This window comes from Sciurus carolinensis, chromosome 7 (assembly GCF_902686445.1).
Source record: "Sciurus carolinensis chromosome 7, mSciCar1.2, whole genome shotgun sequence".
In the NCBI taxonomy this organism is placed as follows: domain Eukaryota; kingdom Metazoa; phylum Chordata; class Mammalia; order Rodentia; family Sciuridae; genus Sciurus; species Sciurus carolinensis.
Window position 1 is genome coordinate 71788022 of NC_062219.1, and position 18591 is coordinate 71806612.

General features: G+C 33.2%; 1 protein-coding gene across 3 annotated transcripts in view; it reads left to right on the plus strand.

The window, feature by feature from the left end:
• Map3k7 (mitogen-activated protein kinase kinase kinase 7) overlaps nt 1-18591 on the plus strand; it is a 64202-nt gene that overhangs the window by 24655 nt on the left and 20956 nt on the right. For 2 of the 3 annotated variants that reach the window (XR_007109495.1, XM_047558584.1), the window contains exons 8-12: nt 1516-1646; nt 3380-3461; nt 5961-6091; nt 6739-6868; nt 9444-9524. Coding sequence is in view for 2 of the 3 variants with exons in the window: in XM_047558584.1 (XP_047414540.1) it covers nt 1516-1646; nt 3380-3461; nt 5961-6091; nt 6739-6868; nt 9444-9524 (555 nt within the window). In the remaining variant the exon portion in view is untranslated. The remainder of the gene's footprint in view (nt 1-1515; nt 1647-3379; nt 3462-5960; nt 6092-6738; nt 6869-9443; nt 9525-18591) is intronic. The other variant, XM_047558585.1, reaches the window with a different exon arrangement.

The following is an 18591-nucleotide window of genomic DNA, read 5'->3' on the forward strand; positions in this document are numbered from 1 at the left end:
TACCACTCTCTGTCCTCAACTCCTGGATCTGAGGATGTTTGCTGGTGTGCTGATTTGGGAAGGACCATCAGTGCACAGCCAGAGCCTGCTGTCAATGTCTTAGGGACAGAATATCATCAGACTAGACTCTGCAAAAATTAAATACATAAATAAATGTTAATTGATAAAAGATCTCATCTCACATGGTTATGGTAAAAGAAAAAGTATATCCTGTTTCTCCTGGGGAGGCAAATGTTTCACCAAGGAGAGAAAGGAAAAACACATAAGAGTTATTAAGCTCAATCAAGCAAAACACAAAGCACTTCACATACCCTTATTTTAATGTTCTTACCCATTCTTATTTTACAAATTAGGAATCTGAGGCTAGAGAAGTTAAATAACTTGCCTAACATCACAAGATTAGTAAGTGGTAGAGCTAGAATTCAAATCCAGATCTTTTCTGATTCATATTAACTTATAGACTCAGTGTTATTTTAACCCTTTGATCCTTTTATACTTCCTAATGATGTGTCTAACCAGATATGGTGTTATAATGCATCTTCATTAATGAAATTACTTTACATTTGCCTTGAGAAAATAAACTATGAAGGAAAATAATTTAACCTTCTTAACTTTAGCATCACTGTTATTTCTGTCACTTGATTATAGTCATTCTGATTAATACATTTTTTACACATTGTTCCACAAGTGATAAAAACAAATATCTGCCTGTTTAGATCATTCATAGACTGTCATATTGTACCATGAGTGCACTACTATTAGCTGTTTTATCAGTTTTCTGGAGCATCTTTAATGTTGCTACCTTCATTGCCATTGAAGAGAATGCTAGAGCATTGACCAAGAAAAGTTTACCTTCTCTTCCTCACCATTGATTGTCAGTAAATAATTGAACATTGGTAAAGTAAACTAACTTGATAATTGATTCAATTACTATGATTCCATATTTGAGGCCTTCTTTAAGTGTAGACCTTACTAATTATGTCACAAGCTTGATAATTAGAAGTTGGCAGTTTTCAGCTTGCAAAATAATTGATTCATAACCGTCAAAATGTCTGCCTTCCACAAAAGGCTTATTAGGAAGCAGAGTATGACACCATAGGTCACCACTTTTTGAATAGGGAAGATGATTTTCTAAACACATTTGAAATTTTTGCAACAATTCTGAAAATATAGATGAAGTTTCCTCAAAACCTTTCTTAATAAAACAAATTAAGGCTTTGTTATTTGTTAAAAAAATGTTTATAACAAGTCAGATATTGTTAATTCTCAGTCTCAGAGTTACATGTATTGTAAAAAATCTAATTTACCTTTTTAAAGGCATGGTTTCTCATTATGAAAATATACATAGAATAAATATTAAGCTAAAGTCCCAACAAGTATGTTCATTAATTCAAAATAATAGCTCTTAAGTCATGAGATCTGTAAAATAAATACTGTTTTGGAAATGTGTATAAAAAACTTGCTCTATTTTGTTGATTAAAATGGTCTTCCCCCTCCTCTTACTTTCAATTACAGGTACTCGACCACCACTGATCAAAAATTTACCTAAGCCCATTGAAAGCCTGATGACACGTTGTTGGTCTAAAGATCCTTCCCAGCGCCCTTCCATGGAGGAAATTGTGAAAATAATGACTCACTTGATGCGGGTATAATCCTTCTTTTGAGGGGCTTTGGGTTTAGGGGGATTTAATATATACTCAATTTTAATGGATTTTTAAAATAAAGAGCACAATATTATTTTATGTATTTCCCATGTTAGAGTAGACTTTACTCATATAACCAGAAAAGGAAACATTAGTTTGGAAGAAAAGAATAGTTCTTCATAATGCAAAAATGGCTAGGCTATGTTTCTGGACTTGTTTCATACTTCTTACGTTAGTGGACAGTATGTTTGTTTCTAGGCCTGTTGCTACATCTGTAATGTGAAAGAAACTGAATTAGATGATATCTAAAGCCTTTGTAAGATTTAGGTATGACTCTTAATTACATGCTAACCTACATTATAAATTTTTGATACAAATTTTCACAAGAAATATAATCATTTATGCAGGGCACAAGAGAGGTTGTACTCTTCAGGAACATTTATTTGAATGACTTTTACTATTTGTTTTTTTGTTGCATATTTTCAGATTTTCACATGACAGTAAAAAGTTAAACTTTTTTCTAGGGCTTATGAAATGTTGAAGTTTAGAAGAACCCTTTTAAAATGATGATCAAATTAAACAAACTACAAACTAAACACATTAGAATTATTTGATGTATTTTAGGCTTTTAGTTTTTAGAACACTAACAAAAACCATCAAGTGGTACTTCGACTTTAATAAGTTCAGTAAGGACATGGTGACACACACCTGTAATTCCAATTTCTTAGGAGGCTGAAGCAGGAGGTTCCAAGTTTGAGGCCAGCCTGGGCAAATTAGTGAGATTTCATCTCAAAATAAAAAAGACTGGGGATGTAGCTCAGTGGTAGTGCACCTCTGGGTTCAATCCCAGATACTAAATAAATAAATAAATACTCATAAGCTCATGAAAGTGCATGATTTCAGAGCATACTCGTTCAGAATAATTATGCAGTCTCTTTAAATACAAACTTAGTGATTTTCTGAATGATCAAAGGTTGAATTAATTTCTTCTTTCGAAAATCTTGGGCAGGGAAGCTTGAATTAATTGGTTAAAGTTTACCAGCTATATATAGAAACCTAGGCCCTTGAGGTGTGTGTATAAGAAAGAAATCTAGTCTTTGTAGTTAGATAAAACTTTGCGCCATATAAATTGTTTAAATGGTGATTGTGCTTATATGTGCTTTGTCTAATTTGAGAATACTTTCTTGTTTTTTTCCCTAAATTCTTTTTTTTTTTTTTTGGTCCACTGAATAATTTCAGTATTATTTCTCCAATTCATTAAAAAAAGCCATCCAAGCCTATTTATTGATACTTAAAATATTCTAATAATTATTCTATGGCATACCAGTCTCACTTGTCAAACTAATAGTCATTGCAACCATTTGGAAGTTTACATTATTGGTAAATATATAAGGAACATAAATGTGTTTTGTGTAATTATGAGAAATAATACTATATTCCATGTTTCTCTAGAGAAATATTTGTTATTTTCTTCAAGACTATCTAGACTTCATGTAAACTAGAGGCTTAGGTAGGTGCATGGCATTGTCCACAGTTGACATTTTGAAGGGAACATATTATCATCTATGTCAGATCAGAAACTTAGGCCTCTCCAAATTCAGTATGCCTGAGGGAAAGTAAAGCAGCATCTATGCTACTGTCAAATCTTACAACGAGATAATTCAAATATATTCTTTAATAGAATTTAATTTGTATTAACAGAAATTTTAAATTATGATTTCCTTTTGTATATATAGTACTTTCCAGGAGCAGATGAGCCATTACAGTATCCTTGTCAGTATTCAGATGAAGGACAGAGCAACTCTGCAACTAGTACAGGTAAATGGATAGATTAGAAGAATTATATCCTGAGTTCTTTCTATCTTTTTCATATGAATTATAATCAAGAAGCAATGAATGATGTCCCCATTTGCATTTTAATTCCTTCATTTCATATGATCATCTGCAATTTGAGTTTCCAGGTGCATCATTCTTCATGAAGGTATCTAGATTAAAGAGTTACTTGAGAGTTGCTTCCAAGTCTTGGAATTCTTATGTAGTAATGTATAAAAAGATTGAATATTGTATTGCTGTGAATATCATAATTCTTAATTTGAATAATAGTTTTTACATAGATATTGCTAGATCAAATAGGATTAGAAATTATTGTAAATGTATACAACATGTTTCTTCACCATGAACACCCTACTTTTGGTTTTTTTTTTTCTAAGACACTTTTATTTAAGAAGCTGTGTTTTAGTTGAAAGTTACTCAGTTTTCTAAAATGTGAAGTAGTAATAACAAATGGTCGTTGGTGGTCATCAAAAAATAGCTGAAATCGCACTCTTAGAAATCTTATACTTCTCAAAATACTTTGCATTTTTGTTACCCTATTCCATCTGCAAGGTATACATATACCTGTACACATATATTTGCATCTCGTTGAGTTGCTTAAAATTTTATTCTTACTGAAGTATTTTTAATGTTCTTTTCCCTTGCATTAAGAATACTTTTATTTTAAGTTGCTTTACTGTTTAGCTAGTTATTCTCAAAGTCTAATTATATTGAAAATTTATTGAATTGCTTTGAATTCGAAAGTGAACTTCTCTAGAATTCTATCATTTGCTTCTCCCTTTATCTCTAAACCCTCTCCTCGTTCCCATATTGTGACCTTCAGTCCTTTGATCCTTCCACCTTTTCACTGACCTTTTCACTGACCTTCCACCTTTTAGGTTCCTTTTTCCTTCATCCCTCCACTTAATTCGTCAACTCTGATAGTCCTTTGGAAATTTACTCAGCTGTCCAGCCCCTTTCTCAGAATTAATCAGGCTAAATCAGCCTGATTAATTATGATACTTAGCTACTCCTTGCCTATACCAGTGCAGCTGCAGGTGACTGGAGATAGCACATGTGTACCATCCTAAGGTGCATATGTAGCATTGCTGAACCATTGTACTATTTTTAGTCCATATCCTCTCCCCTAGATTACTGAATTTTATGCTTTGACCTCTTTCCCCAAACTTCAAACACTTCCTCTTCAATCCCCACTCTTCACTCTCAGTTAACCTTGTTTGCTATTCTTTGAGAAAAGTGGAATAATCAGAAGGTAGCTTATACAGGCTCCCCCATTATGCACCTGCTTATCTGCATCTGTACCCATCTATTCTGTTTTTTCCCATTGGTGTGACTAAACTATACATGTTTTTTGCCAAAGGCAAACCTTTTTGCTTGTGCCCTATGTTCTATCTGCCCTTCCCACCAATTCTGTTATATGATCAGTTTTAGCCTATTAGGATCATTCCCAGAGTAAATACAGTCTATATTTGAAATTGCTGGCTTCTTTCATCCCATTCTATCTTATACCAATGCCATTTAGACTACTATTCCAGAACTGTTCTTGTTAAGGTTACTAGTTATTTCTTTTACTAAATTTAATGCTTTCATAAGTGATTCGTCATTTGACACACTTTATTATTATCTCTTCCTTTTTTTCTTTTTTTTTTTTTTTGTACTTGGGATTGAATCCAGGGGTGCTTAACCACTGAGCCACATCCCTGCCCCTTTTTTGTATTTTATTTAGAGGCAGGGTCTTCCTGAGTTACTTAGTGCCTCACCAAATTGCTGAGGCTGACTTTGAACTCGAGATCCTCCTGCTTCAGCCTCCCAAGCTGCTAGATTAAAGACATGCAACACCATGTTCTGCCATTACTATCTCCTTCTTACTTACCAGCATTTTCTTCATTATTTTCTTCAAGACATTACATTAGCCTGAGTTTCATTTTAGGTCTCTGGCCATTTTGTTCTGTTTTCTTTGCTGTTTAATCTTCATCTCCTCAACCTGCAAATGTCATTATGCCAAGGCCTCAAATCATTTTGGATATGTCCATTTCCTTGATAACTTCTTCTAATATCAGGGCTTTATATACCATCAGCTTGCTAATGTTTTTCTTCATATCATATTCAAAATCCATATTCATATATCCAGCTACTTGCTTGATCTCTAATAGGAATTCAAATTTAACATTTTCCAAACTGAGTTCCTGTTACTTCATTTAAATTTATTCATCATCTTGTTTTTTCCATCTCAGTTAAATAACCCCTAGTACTACTAGCTTATGGTACAAACTTTAGGACTACTAGATTATTAGACATTTTAACTCCTTTTTTTACTATCCTTAAGTTTCATTTAAAATGGGCTCTTTTGGAGTGTCTTCATTACTGTAAAATATTATTTCTATTCATGTCTTCCAGTTGAGAGAAGAATTTTGGTTGCATACTATTGAATGAAGCATTTGTGGTATTTTCAACCTGTGGTCATAAATGTTTCTGCTTTCCTAGGCTCATTCATGGACATTGCTTCTACAAATACTAGTAATAAAAGTGACACGAATATGGAGCAAGTTCCTGCCACAAATGATACTATTAAACGCTTAGAATCAAAATTGTTGAAAAATCAAGCAAAGCAACAGGTTTGTTATATTACTAAAAGTAAACTTGCATGGTGACCTTGCCAGTAGTCATAACATTAAACTAACTGAAGTTAATTATTTGCCATCTTCTATTATATAAATCCTGACTGTTCTTCCTGAAGCATACAAACGAGCTTAAGAAGAGAGTCATAATGAGTTTCTTCTGCCATTTACTGCCAAACAAGTTGTTATCCCTTCTGATGATTGCTGTCTTTGCCAAATCTGCAACTTCATCCCTGTGATGACCCCCTCACTTTTTTGGTTGGTGGTTAAAAATGTATAATGGACAGATTTTGACTGCACCACCCACTTAAAGGAGTTGTCCTAAATCTGTCTTCACGCTGTTCAGATTTTTACATTGTTGGTTTAAAAATATTTCAAGGAGCAGTTTTTGTTCTTGTTTGCAGCATTTAGATTAACTAATAATGGGCATTTAACTCCCAACTCTAGTGACTACCCTTTCATAAAGGTAGTATCTCAGCTTACTCTTCTGTCTTCTGTTGCTCCCTCTTTCTTCAGATTTCCCTTCTTTAGAAAAGTAGTCGATCCATAAGAATCCAACTTAGTAATCTTCCTCCTTCTAAGCTGCCCAAGATTTCTAAATCTAAACAACTTCAGTAATTCAGAATGACCTAAAATTTTAACAGAGTGAATCTGGACGTTTAAGCTTGGGAGCCTCCCGTGGGAGCAGTGTGGAGAGTTTGCCCCCAACCTCCGAGGGCAAGAGGATGAGCGCTGACATGTCTGAAATAGAAGCCAGGATCGCTGCAACCACAGGTAAAAAGGAACAAGTCCAAAGAGGAGTGAAAATGCACATAATCCTTTTTTGGCATAGTAATTGCAGTTGCTTTAGTGGGGATGTCAAAGGTTTTGTGTGTATGTGTGTGTGTGTTGTTCTTTCTTTAAGCAGGAAACAGATTTATAGTGCACATTCTAAGCCTGTAGCCATAATTTGTATATTTATCATACTCCAAATGAGGAAAATATGACTTTTAAAATTTTTTGAATTATAAAATGTCTTCCTAATTACAAATTTTATCAATTATAATTCTTTCTGCTCAAACTTGAGCTGAAAGTCTTAAGTGATAAATTGAAATTTAGCCAACTCCAGAATGTTTGCAAGGATTTTGAGTGATTTAATTAGATGTCTGTGCTGCACTTAGATAATAGCAAATATTTTATTTTGAAGTTAGCTAAAAAAATATATTCCAAATCCAGCTATGATTCAACCTCACTGTATGCTTCTCCTTCCTTCTAGTGCAAAAGTAGCTAAATTGTATGTGGTTAATTCATTTAATCATAAAATAAAAGAGTAATAATTGTGTTGGATCTTGAAAAACTAGCATTAAATTCCACTTTGTCAGTTCTTAAAATTACTAATAATAGAAGAACTACTCAGCACAAACCAATTATATATTTTATTACTCAACTGGACTGAGAACTTTCTTTTCTAACCAGGTTTCATTTTACTAATGCTTATTTAATTTAGAATTTTTTAGTTTAATTTTGTTTTTCCTTCTGATTCTTCCCATGGTAGAGGGGAACTGATTATAAAACGTAAACACATTTTTGTTGAGGGGAATGTGGAAATGTAAACAAAAATCTAAATAATTATCCTACTAAAAAATAAGCACTTAAACATTTTTGTGTAGTTAGATCTAGTCTTTTAACTAAGAATACATATAACTGTTTGTTTTCCATGTGTATTTGCATATTTTTTAACTTAGCTAACCAGGTTTTATATTTTTAGGTCTTTTCTTTACATTTTTCTCTGAATATATGTGGAACTCTTTTCAGAAAGTAGTAGTCCAGATGGACCATCGTACTGTATATACTTCTCTTCAATTAATCATGATCACTGATTTTATCTGTTGGCACTAGACTCCATTAGCTACAACAAAGTATCCAAAATAACAGTGTCCGTAATATATAAGCCTTATTTTTCATACATAAACAAGTTTGGAGGTAGTCTCTATGATTATCAGGCTGCTGGTCTCCCTTTATTTCTCTGTGTTATAGCTTCTGTCCTCAGGGTTACCTTATGGTAACAAAATGGTTATTACAGTTCCAGTCATCACTTCTACATTCCAGACAACAGGAAGGAAGAATCAGGGAAAGATGAAAGGGCAGCCAGCCTTCTTAAAGAAACTTCCTACAACAACTTTCACATAGATGTCGTTGGCCAGAGTAACATGGTGGTCACATAGCTTCTTGAGAAGAAGGGATCTGTGCTCATTTATTTAGGAGCATTGCTATCTTAATTAAAGTCAGCTCTTTTGTCAAGAAAGAAAAAAGAGAGATTGGCAGGGAACTAGCAATAGAAACAATCAAGGTGAGTATAGGTCACCAAACACTGACAAGCCATGAGTCACAAGTATTTTTGTAGAGTGGGCTTTATTAAATTCTGCCCACAGAAACATAACTCCCACACTTTGGGGAACCTTTTTCAGTTCAGGGATGTCAAGAGAGATTCACCAAGTATACTGATTGTACCCTAAAACAGAAAGTAGTGCCTTCATAATAGTTTGATGCTGGTATTATTTTTCTAGTCAAGTCTGGTATATAATTATTCTTTATAGAAATGATATTTCACTAGGTTAAGGATAACCGTGCACTTTAAAACTACCCTGTCCTACCTGCCTAAATGTAGGACAAATACTATTGTACATCCTTTGAATTTTACATAATTTAAATTTTTTAGTGAATTGTCTTACTTTGAAGGTTCATACTACAACTTCTTACAACCTTCATGTTTAGCAGAAATATACCCTAAATTTTGGAACTCATAGTAAATATTAAGTTTATTAGCTATATGTGCAACTATTTATAATTAGGAAAGCATATACGTTTCATACTTTGATTTTCTAATTATTGTTTTATTACTGAATTTTACTTTATAGTGTATTTCAGGAAAACAGTTAGTTGAAACTATATTTCTGTGTTTGTGTAATTAAAACAAATATGGCAGCTTATGTCTTATTCTTTTTTTCCTTCCTTCCTTCCCTTCCCTGCCCCCATTGCATATCATTGGTTTCACATAGGTAGATTATTTCAATGAACACACCTGAAATTTAGTTTCCTCATTACCCTGCAGCTTTGTCTGTCTCTCTTTTTTTTTTTTTCCCCCTTGCTAATTAAAACCAGTGTGTGAAACTTCTTGAATTGTTAGTTGTTTGCTCTTTAATCATGCCTTTTCTAGCATGGATAAAAAGTTAGATAGTTCTGCATGCCATTCTGCATGAAATGTTATTAACATAACTATTTGAGAATTATTCTGTTTTTGTAGTTAATCATTTTCTGTATTACTATTTGTGGTTGTTTGCATGTATACTGTATATATGTGTTTTTGCAGCCTATTCCAAGCCCAAACGGGGCCACCGTAAAACTGCTTCATTTGGCAACATTCTGGATGTCCCTGAGATCGTCATAACAGGTATCATAGACCACTTGAGTTGGTCTAATAGCTGTGGAACCGGAATAATGATCCCTGGTATTTTGTAAATACTTCTTGCTCCAATTTTTACAGGACATGAAAATCGATACCTTGCACACAGTAATTAGGAAGAAAGATTGAAAACTGTATACAAGTCCCTTTTTGTTTCTAATAGCAAGGATAAAATAAAAGGAAAAGAAAATCTTCTCACAGAATGGAGTATACCAACCAAGAATTCTGCCAACTTCCTCTCATTTGGGAAGTAGATGTATGAACTCAACTCAGACCTTTTTTGCACCCAGCAGAAACAGGAAACAACTGAAATTTTTCGTTGTCCTGGGTTCCTTTCCTCCTCAAGTTATTACATTTGGGGCTACCTCTAGGCTTTATTCCAGCCTCTTTCTGTTGGCAGCAAATTAATATGAAGTTGAGAGAAGAGAGTTGCCAAATCCCATTTTGTCTTAATGTGGAAAACAGAAACAAAGTAAAACAAAAAGAGATTTGCTGTTTTGCAGGGTATCTTGCAAAAAAAATAATAATAATAATAATAATTATTATTATTATGTAAAACAAAGGTCAATTCTACTTCTTGTATCAGAAAGATCTTATAAATTACCTGTTTTTATACCTGATTCACACATGGTACTTCAATGTCAAATTGGTAAAATGATTTAATATCTTGTAGTCATTTCATAGAGAAATATAAGTTACCATTTCTAATACAAGCTTAAATGTCATATCAACCTTCAGTATTGACTAATATGTTAACTTTATCAATTATCATTTATCCCTCTACCCTAGGTTTTCTTCTACCTCTGTCCCCCAAATTTTGGTAAGGAAATGCATAGTGTTCCTTCCAGTACATGTGTGTGATTTGGAGAAAGCACTCTGAACTTTGCCTGTGATTGTGCTTTCAACAAAAGTGTTTATATTGAAAAATTCTATAAGGGTAGAGACTGTGTTATCGATTAGATCAGTAGTAGTTGGCTCAATTCTTCACATATTGAGCGTAGTATTTAATAGGTGTTTATTAAAGAAAGAAAGAAACCATTATGAGCATCTCCAGTAGCTAGCAACTAGGATACAAAAATATATCATACAATTTGGGGGTCATTTTGTCTATACAAAATTATTTTATATTCCACTAGTTATTAAAACAGTTTCTTATTTTACATTATTGTCACTATCACTATTCAAAGAAAAGCATTAAGTCATTTCTTACATAGTAATTTTTTTATTGAGTCAGGAATGCTTTAAAATTAAAGTATTTGTGATCATTTTACTTCCATGCTGATAGGTGTATTTATTCAGAAACAATACTCTGGTTAAAGAAGGGTAGCATTTAAACTTATGTACTACTGAATTGTGATTACCTTAAATGTTTGAGAGATTAAAACATTTAGACAACAATACGGTCAATTAGGTTTACGGTTAAGCATTAAAAACAAATTATGTGTGTGTGTGTGTTTAGCAATATAACTATTACTATACAAGATTATGGAGGAAGGAGAAAAGAGCAAAGAATAATAGTTTACGCTGGCAGGAGTTACTGGCTTATGACTAACAAAAGCCACGGGTGTTACTAAACATCCTACATTGTCCCAGACAGGCCCCACAACAAAGAATTAGCCAGTCCAAAAAGTTAACAGTGCTGAAGCTGAGAATCCCTGGTTAAATATTCTTTTTGATGTACAAAGTAGTTTAAAGTGCATCATCTTAATTGACCTTCATTTCAGCCTTATTAGCTAGTAAGGTTATCAGGGGAAATTATAGCCATTTTTCAGACATAAAACAGATCCGATGATACTGGGTGGTTTTGCCAGAGTCACACAGCAGCTTGGACCCCAGCCCAGATCTTCCAACTCCAAATCACACCCATTTCCTTCTCTTTAGTTTAAGTCACAGAAGATAGAGTAATCCCTGCCTCATCCCACCCACTGCCCCACCTATCCACCCCACTTTAGTGTTCACATTAAGAAGAGCTCTCCACTCAGGGAAACCATGACTATGGGTCCTTTATGGAATCAGAAAACCTTAATTCTGCTATTAATTTGCCAGAGCAGCAATGCTGTTTGAATGAAAATATTAGTAATATATTTTATAAATATTCTAATTGGATTTTCCTTCCAGATACCAAAACATTAACCTAATCAGTTTCCACACAAGAATATGAGATCTGGAATTGAAATTGATGGACATAAAAACCAACATTAATGTTGTCTACATTGTAATATAGCCTACCCTTTGAGAATATTTTGAGTTTCCTAAGGAGGATGGCATTTAATTTCCCAAAATTCATAATGCTTCTGCAATTTTTTCCTTCCTTTAAGAATGTTTCCAACATGGTCTATGATTTTAACAAATACTACTTGATGTATACCACTATTATTAATTAGCCATGGAACCCAGTGGTAAGCATTTTTTAAAATATAGGGGTTTTTTAAAATCTTAATATTTATCTTAGATAAGTAGTTTCAGTAATACTTCCCTTTGACCAAGTATAACATGCTGAGTCCAGTATCCTTGTTGCAGTGAACTGCCTCTCAAGAATGTTCCTTCAGACGTCACAAAAAAGATTTCATATGTACATCATTACTAAACAGGTAAAATGCCTAACGTAGGTGAACAAATGCAAAGATCCCTGTGGGTTGGGGATCTATCTCAATGGTAGAACATGTGCCTAACATGAGGAAGGTCTTGAGTTCAGTTCCCAGCACTGCAAAAAAAGAAAGAGGAAGAGAATCCAAATGCAAAGACCCTAACCTTCTAATCTATTTATTGCTTACTCCTCAAAAATATTATGTGCTATACCATCTTCAAATGAGGAAGAAAAGTCAACTTATGGCTATGAGCAATTTTTCATCAGTTGTTTTAGGTCATGCCTAAATCATGCTGAAAATTGACCTTTAATATTTCAGGACTCCCTATAGATTAAACTATTACAGTTTTCCATGTCTCATCTCCATTATTCCTAGGACGGAAGTTTTGGCAGACTTTGGTATAGTAACCCTCCCTTCTACTTTCACTGTTCACCTGCCCTTAAAGAGTGAGCTGCAGACCAGTCTGACTCCATATTACCAGACCAGACACAGTGAAAAGCAAATTACTGGTAGTGTTATATATGACATTTTGCTGACTCTTCATTTGTGAAGAAGATTCCACCAGGTAGCAATGTGCTACCTAAGCAAAGTAAATGTAAATATGAAAGTTTCTTGCCCAGAATTTAGACCATTTGGAATCATAATTTTCTAATGCACTTGCTTGTTGAACATTATAAATCAATAAGTTGGTATAGGCTTTGATAAAAGGAAATGGCCTTTCTTAAGTGTTTTCCACTAAAACTTGAGGTTTTATATATATATATATATATATATATATATATATATATATTGTTGTTGTTGTTGTTGTTGTTGTTGTTGTTGTTGTAGATGGACACAGAACCTTTATTTATTTATTTTTATGTGATGCTGAGGATCGAACCCAGTGCCTCACACATACTAGGCAAGTGCTCTCTACCACTGAGCCACAACCCCAGCAAATCCTGAGTTTTAAAAGCTATTCTTTTCAACCATTGTATTGTTATTTGTTGTACTTTTATTTGAAGAAAAGAGAATGGGTGATAGATACGTGGGTTGCTTTAAGGTGTTCTAGTTTTTTTAAATTTCTTTCAGTATTTTAATACAGGACAATAAAATGCAGATCTTTGTTTAATTTGGCTTTTCCTTTTCCCCACATCTTATTTTTATTGCTATCCAAGCTTCCAATTCTTTTTTCCTTTCCCTTCATCTCAAATACCCTAAAGAGACAGGGTTTCCAATTGTGAAACTATAATACATTCAGATAATGATAGTAATAGTTTCTCTGGTGCTAGAAGAATGTATGTTTGCATTCCTTTTAAAAATCCAAATGTCAAAGGTGAACAGATAAAATGCCTAAAAGTTACAAAAAAAGGAACAACAGCATTTTCCAGTTTAAAGCATAGAATAAGTCAACAGTAGTTAAGAAAGCAATTTTGTTCATGATTCCTTCATCAATAATCAAGGCACATCAGCAGTTGTGCTCCTAGAGTCTGATGTGAATAGTTAGAGCTCTCAAGGAAATCAGCTATGAATATAATACAATTTGAAATTCACTGGAAAAAAATTATCGGGGTGTATGTGTGTATGAATACACACACAAACATATGTGCTACCTGTAAAAGTTCTAATTGAAACCTTAGTCTTCTGCATCTCCTCCTGTTACAGGCCTGGGGTCTTCTAGGAAACTTAAGACAGCATGAAGACTCCTCCAACCCCACTTCAAACCCCACTTCTTGTGATCAAGTCAGAAATATTTCAGACATGTTGTTCAGAGTAACAGACATGAGTTTATTAGAAGGGAGAGGAAAAGAGAAAGGGGACACTCTCAAGGGAGAGTGGGTCCTTTCAGAGACAGGGGGGAGACAGTGTGCCTCTTCTGTACTCCAGTGTTATCGAGGATTTCAGAGAAGTTTCCAGAAGGTCCCACCCAGGACCACCTCTTTACTTTTGACAGGATGACGTCACACTTTCAAGTCCCCACTGCCATGACAGCTGTAAGTTACTTTGGCCCATGCCAATTGGTTCTAACTGAAATCTTAACCATAAATTCTTAGAGATAGTATGGTTAAAGAGAATTGTCCTTATCTCCCTGAGTTCCTATATCTGGTCTGTTAAAAGGTTCACAAAAATCTTCCCCTTCAAGGAAACTTGGGTTTCTTTGATCAGCGTTATTTCAGATCTGCATTTCTCCTGCAAATAACAGGTAGTTTGCCAAGGATTGACAGACATATTGTGTCCACTTAAGCCAGGAAGGGCTATGGGTAAATTGCTTCTTGGAAAAAAAAGCATGTGGGGATCAGCACCGTGGGCCCATTTTATAGGATTATTCCCTTAACCTCATGTTCCCACCAATTCAGTTTGTCTGTTCCCTTTCACTTCCACTCTAATATAAAATTCATTACACATAATTTATACAAGCTTGATTGCTATTATAAAGTGAAATGAATTTCCAAAATATGATTCACAAAAGTAAAACTTTCCAAATATTGATATTATAATTATACTAATTATAATCCAAATACATTTTGAGAAAATTACCTAAATTGGAAAATATTAGAGTATTTGTTGTATTTACACTTTTTATTAGTGCTTTGTAATAGCAATAATTTTAAACTTCTTAGTTCACACCAAACTAAAATGCTTGGTTGTGTGTTAAACATTTGAGAATTCTGATTCATTCTATAGATACCAGTTGCCAATTTGAGAACCTTGAACAGTGTTTTTTTTTTTTAACATCTTTTTTATTGTTTATTCTATTTAGTTACACATGACAGCAGAATGCACTTTGATTCATTGTACACAAATGGAGTACAACTTTTCATTTCTCTGGTTGTACACCATGTAGAGTCACACCATTTGTGTAATCATATATGTACCTACGGTAATGATGTTTCTCTCATTCCACCATCTTTACTTTCCCCTCCCCTCATTTCCCTGTACAATCCAACATTCCTCCATTCTTCCCTTAAACCCCTCCCCCCATTACATTTCAGTATCTACTTATCAGAGAAAACATTTGGCCTTTGTTTTTTTGGAATTGGCTTATTTTACTTAGAACAATGTTGACTTAGTACACCTTTTTGTTTTCTAAGCCTTAAATAATATGATATAACCTTTAAGAATGATAGAATGTCTTGATCAAAGAGCATTTTTTTGTCTGATGTTCTATTCCTAAGGATATGATAAAGAAGAATGAATACTTAAACGTTTTTGAATCTATGTTATTGAAATATATAAAATATATTGCCTGGTTCCCTGAAGAGCCTGAATTTAATTATTATTTTTATCATTCTCAGAACTGAAAAGAAATTTTATATGTCTTTATGATTTAGATCTTTTGACTGAAAAAGATTTAATGAGTATTCACCTTCAATTTCAGTTAAGGACATTTGGCTATACTCTTGATATTTTGTTTTTTTATCAAGAGTATGATAAAGTAATAAAGTGAGATAAGTAGAATATGAAAAAGGCTCAAACATATTTAACAGAAGAGTGGATGGATAGTTAGGTTTCTGTTACTTACATACTGTTGACTTTTTCTGGAAGTTTCAAATATTTTAGGTATTGGCAAACAGATTGACTGACTCTAAAGCACCAGATAGCTGAAGGCAGATATTCTTCAGGAACACCTAGGTATTATTTTGCTTGCTTTACCACGATGACAATAGAACCTTTCTAATACTAAATTTGGTTGAAGAAATAGTGGGTATTGTTTACAGATATTCCTTTTAACTGGATAAATTGTTAAATATATTCTCCTAAATAATGCAGCTCTAATATGAAGAGACAGTGGAATACAAAGAATGGAGTTTTTCTAGGTCTGGTACATTTATACCTGCACAGATAAATATCATTAATTGTTGTAAAGATAGTGTCATTAGCAGTTGGAAACCTTTGATTAGGGATGCTGGGGTCCAAGAGGAACTAATATACATATGCCTATTTCTGTCACTTATTGCCACTATACTTCCATCAAAATGTTCTATATGTGGTTAATAAGGAAGTTAACTTTACATTGAATATTTAAGAAGTCCCTCCACTATATTGTAGTCTACCAAGATAACTTTTTCTAATATTAAAAAAAAATTTAATAAATCTGACTTATTAGAAGGCACAATTCATCCATAAGTAATATTACTCTCCTTTGATAGAATTAAAAAAAAAAAAAATACCTGAAAGGTCTAAGGTAAGAGGCAGAATTTGTTGAAAGTGGTTAAAGAATATGAAATTTGTGGTAACCTAAATAAGAAAGCATTTTAAATTACATATTCAGTTTACCATGAAACAGGAATTTAATGCTCCAGTATATGATGCTATATAAATTTTTAAATCATTTTACATATGTTAATAATGTCCCACAATTTTTAATATTCTAACTTAAGAACCTTAAATTTCCCAAAATTTTGGTTAAGAGATGTCTTCACAAAAGTATAGTATTGTTTTTTAAATGAAGAGGGGCTTCAGGAACTTTGAAAAAAATGACTATAGTTAAAGGGATGGAAATCTGTGAACATGTTTAAACCAGTAAGAAAAACCACAGGAGTGGTCTGCCTGGGACTTAAGCCAGCAATCTCCAGGAAGAATTCTGGGATGACTTACTCAGGAAATCAATTGTATTTAAAAGAGGAACTTCTTTGAAGAGGTAGATTTCAACTTAAAAACATAACTATGAAAGCAATTGACCTATAAGCTGCTATAGTTTATAGCTGCCTCCCTTTTGATTTAGGGATAGGGAGTAGGGAAAGGTATGAGGCATAAGTTGGCCTCGTGATATATTCCTTCTGTTGCTCTTACTTACAAAAAGTCATTCTAAAATATCTACCTACCTACCTATATATATACATATATATACTATTTCATTCTGTAATCATTTCATTACTTTCATTACCTATATCTATATATTTATATATTTATATCTATATATTATATCTATATCATATCTATATACTTATAGATATAAGTATAGATACTTATAAATAGATAAATGTATTTCTCTATCATAAGTAATGAAAGTTTCAGAAATGATTACAGAATGAAATACTGCGTCATATGTGGGTTTCAGATTCCTTAAATCAGTTATATGTTTACATCATGTTGCTTTCATTTCTTCTTTTTTTTGTTTGCACTATTGTGTGTAATACAGGTATGCACATATCAAAAAACGATAGAAAAATGTATAATGAGTGCATTTCTAAATTAGTATTCAGTTGCAAAATATTCAGAATCCAAATGTTCTGCAAACACATGCAGTAATTTTCATTTGGAGTACTATGAGATTGATTTTTATATTCATATTTCTAAATTATGACTTTTAAACAATATTGGAGCAACAAGTATTTGTTGATTGCAATCCTTTTTTGCTTTGTCTGAACTATTTGCCAGGTGGTTTCTGCCATGCTTATGCTAATTGAAATGCATCGCCTGATATTGCTTGCTTTAACTCATATTGTAGCTTGAAGATTTCTCATTTAATGGTATTCGTTAACTGTCTGCTCTTCTTTACCCTGCTTCCTTAAGTTTTTACTCCTTTTCCTCCAACCCCCTCTTGTAGACTTGAGTTGGTTTTTGTTGTTATTGCAGTGATGGTGATGTAATAGTTTATAGACACATGTGCAGGATGGTTCCTCAGATTCACAAATGTTTCTGATCTGAAAAGAGAATTCCAGACACTTTTACAAGCCTGTCTCATCTGTTGCTAATTTTAGAATGAGTGTGTTGAATGAAATGTGCCTAAAATTGCTTATTAGTCATCGTGATGTGAATCCTTTTTGTCCTTGGGAAACAGTGAGAGTTAAAAGTATTCATGAAAATATCTTAGTGTGCCTGGTTCAATAAATGCACAGTTTGTTGTTTTAATTTGTAATGGAAAGTTGGGACTTTTGTGAATAAATTGAAATTTGAAGTAAATTTGAATTCATATTATGCGAAGAATTCTAAAACAGCCTAAAATGGAAAAAAGAGATGACTTACACTTTGAAAATGGCTATAAGTTTGAGTTTATATATTCAATACATATATTATTGCATTAAACAATTTTATTCCATTGTAAGGTCCATTTAGTTTATATACAGAACAATAGTGAGATCACAAAGCTTAAGTTGTTAAATTACGTTGATTAGTATAAGAGGATTTTTTAAAACCCAGAATCATAAAACAATAAAATTTAAAAAATGAATTCTCTGCTAATGGGGCCATAGCTATTAGAGTGCATGTTCTGAGTGCTGTCTGCTGGTTGAAAAATTACATAATATAGCTATGAGAGTCAAAAGAATTTTGAGTATTGTGTCAGCTGTTACCCATAGTATTTTGGTGTTTCCTTTTAGACAGCTGATCTCTCAGCTTAGAAGATACTGTATAAACAACCCTGTTCCCAAATAAAAGTGCTGAGTGACACTATTGCTCAATTCATTCCATTTTGCTAAAGATGTAAATGTGTAGCATTCTTTTTTATTTTTATTAAATTAAATACAGCAAGAAATATACACACA